This window comes from Chaetura pelagica, unplaced genomic scaffold (assembly GCF_000747805.2).
Source record: "Chaetura pelagica isolate M959 unplaced genomic scaffold, ChaPel_1.0 scaffold426, whole genome shotgun sequence".
NCBI classification, from domain to species: domain Eukaryota; kingdom Metazoa; phylum Chordata; class Aves; order Apodiformes; family Apodidae; genus Chaetura; species Chaetura pelagica.
In genome coordinates this window covers 91,969-93,969 of record NW_009953576.1, presented here as the reverse complement: position 1 = coordinate 93,969, position 2,001 = coordinate 91,969, and the positions used below count along the sequence as shown (strand labels likewise).

General features: G+C 59.7%; 1 protein-coding gene across 1 annotated transcript in view; it reads left to right on the top strand.

The window, feature by feature from the left end:
• The first annotated feature begins 222 nt into the window (after positions 1 to 222).
• The window catches only part of FAM214B (family with sequence similarity 214, member B), a 9,411-nt gene continuing 7,632 nt past the window's right edge, over positions 223 to 2,001 (top strand). The window contains 1 exon segment of the mRNA XM_009999702.1: positions 223 to 1,305. Coding sequence (XP_009998004.1) covers positions 223 to 1,305 — 1,083 coding nt within the window.

The following is a 2,001-nucleotide window of genomic DNA, read 5'->3' as shown; positions in this document are numbered from 1 at the left end:
AAAAGCCCAGATGAGGAGTCCTGGGCTGATCTCTTCCTCCTGCTCTCTCTTTCCAGATGCTGCGCTGCGGAGCGTCCTGTAGCAGAGGGCTCACTCAGATGTCCTGAGCAAGGGGGTCCCTCTCCCACACACTGGTCTGTGGCACTTTACGGTTCCCCCTCCTGCTGCTGCATGGGCTGTTCTGACTCCGACTCCACTCGGAGTCCAGGCAAGTGAGGCTCCATGAGGCACATCCACACAGAGACCTCCCTGCCCCCGGAGCACAGCACGGACCCCAGCCTGTCCTCGCCTGGTGGAGAGGGGCCCTTGGAGCCCCCCTCGCAGCAGTGCACCCACCGCAGCATCCTCATGGGCTACAATGAGACGGAGATCTAGCGCCAGAAGGTTTACCAGGTCTCCATCTTCTCCCACCTCTCCAGCTCCCCTGAGAGCACGGAGCAGCGGGCAGGCAGCCGGCCGGCCATCAAGAGGGGTTACCCTGAGCAGCGGGTTCCCGAGGGGGGACGAGATCCCAAACGAACTCCCTGGGGTGGCGGGGGGGGGACCAGCAAACGTGACGGGAGCCCCGGGCAGGCTCCTGTGGATGATGACAACACCTTTGAAGATGGTCTGCTGGTGGAGGAGCTGTCCCTGTGTGGCTCTGCCCAGCACTTCTCCCACAGCGGGCTGCGGGTGGTGGAGCACCGCTGCGAGGGCAGCCCAAGCCACAGCCCCAAGGCCAGCAGGGAGGACAAGTCCCAGGATGTGTCCTTCTCCCCCTGGCCCCAGCACATTGCTTGCAGTACTTTGCACAAGAGAGATAGTTGTACTGTCTCATCGGGGGATCAGCCTACAGACTACGGAGAGAATGGGGAACGGGCAAGTGGCCACAACTTACTTCACCTTGATTTGCACAATATTGCACAAACAGCCCAGTTGGACTCCAGTGAGAAGAGAGAGAAGCCAGGGAGCAGCCCAACTTACAGCAGTGGGGCTGGTGGGGAAGAGGAAGGGCCGGTGGTGGCCAGCAGGAGCAGTGAGCCCCCAGCTCTGCAGACAGTGCTCAGCCCTGAGCCCAGCAACCTGAGCTCCCTGGAGAAAACTCCCTGTGGGAGCAACCAGCTCAGTGGTAGCAGCAGCTGCCCAGCCAAAAGGAAGCTGCTGCCCGCTGGTGAGGTTGTGGCTGACTCCTGCTCTGAGGATGAGGGCCTGTCCCCTCCAGCAAGGAAGAAGAGGGTCCTGCCATGCCATCCAGTGCCCACGTCCTGCCGCAGCACGGATGCCAAGGGGGCCCCGTTCTGGAATCACCTGCTTCCCATGGCCAAGGTGAGCATCAGTCATGGGCATGTCTCAGGGTCACCCAGAACTTGAAGCTGTCCTTGTTGGTGATGTTGTTCATGGTGGCACAGGACCCTGTCCTGTCCCAGTGCTGTGGAACTGGTGTGAGCAGAACAGTGGCTGACAGTCAAGCCCTGGGACTCATGGTTTATAGGCTGTCACCAACCCCTGACACATTGTAATCACTTGATCCTCTGCTTGCAACCAGCTGTTAGCCTGGAGAGCCTTGCCCAAACAGGACACGACCTCCCTGTGACAGTGAGAGTTGGGCCACAGTCAGTGTCTGACAACTTCATGTTAAGCCAGCCTTACCAGCAGGCTTGGGAAGAGTGGCTGTCTTCTGCCTGCCTTATGAGGAGGGAGGCAGAGGAGTGGGATGCTTGGGTCCCTGGCCATGATATCCATCAGGGCAAGGGTTTAGTGGTAGGGAGTGGGAGCGAACATGCTCTGCCCAGGAAGTGGGAGCCTCAGTGCTGTGTGCAGAGATGGCACTGGCTTTTCTGAATTTCTGGTGTGCCTGTGGGATGTCTCCGGGGTGCCACAAACTCAGAAATGAGGCAGACTCCAGAGGTTTGCAAACACCCGGGCAGCTCAGGAGCTGCCTGCAATTAATTCCCTGCTTACCAGCCCCTCCTGCCAGCTCCCTAGATTAGTCATGTCGTGCCAGCTGAGGCTGCACCAGAC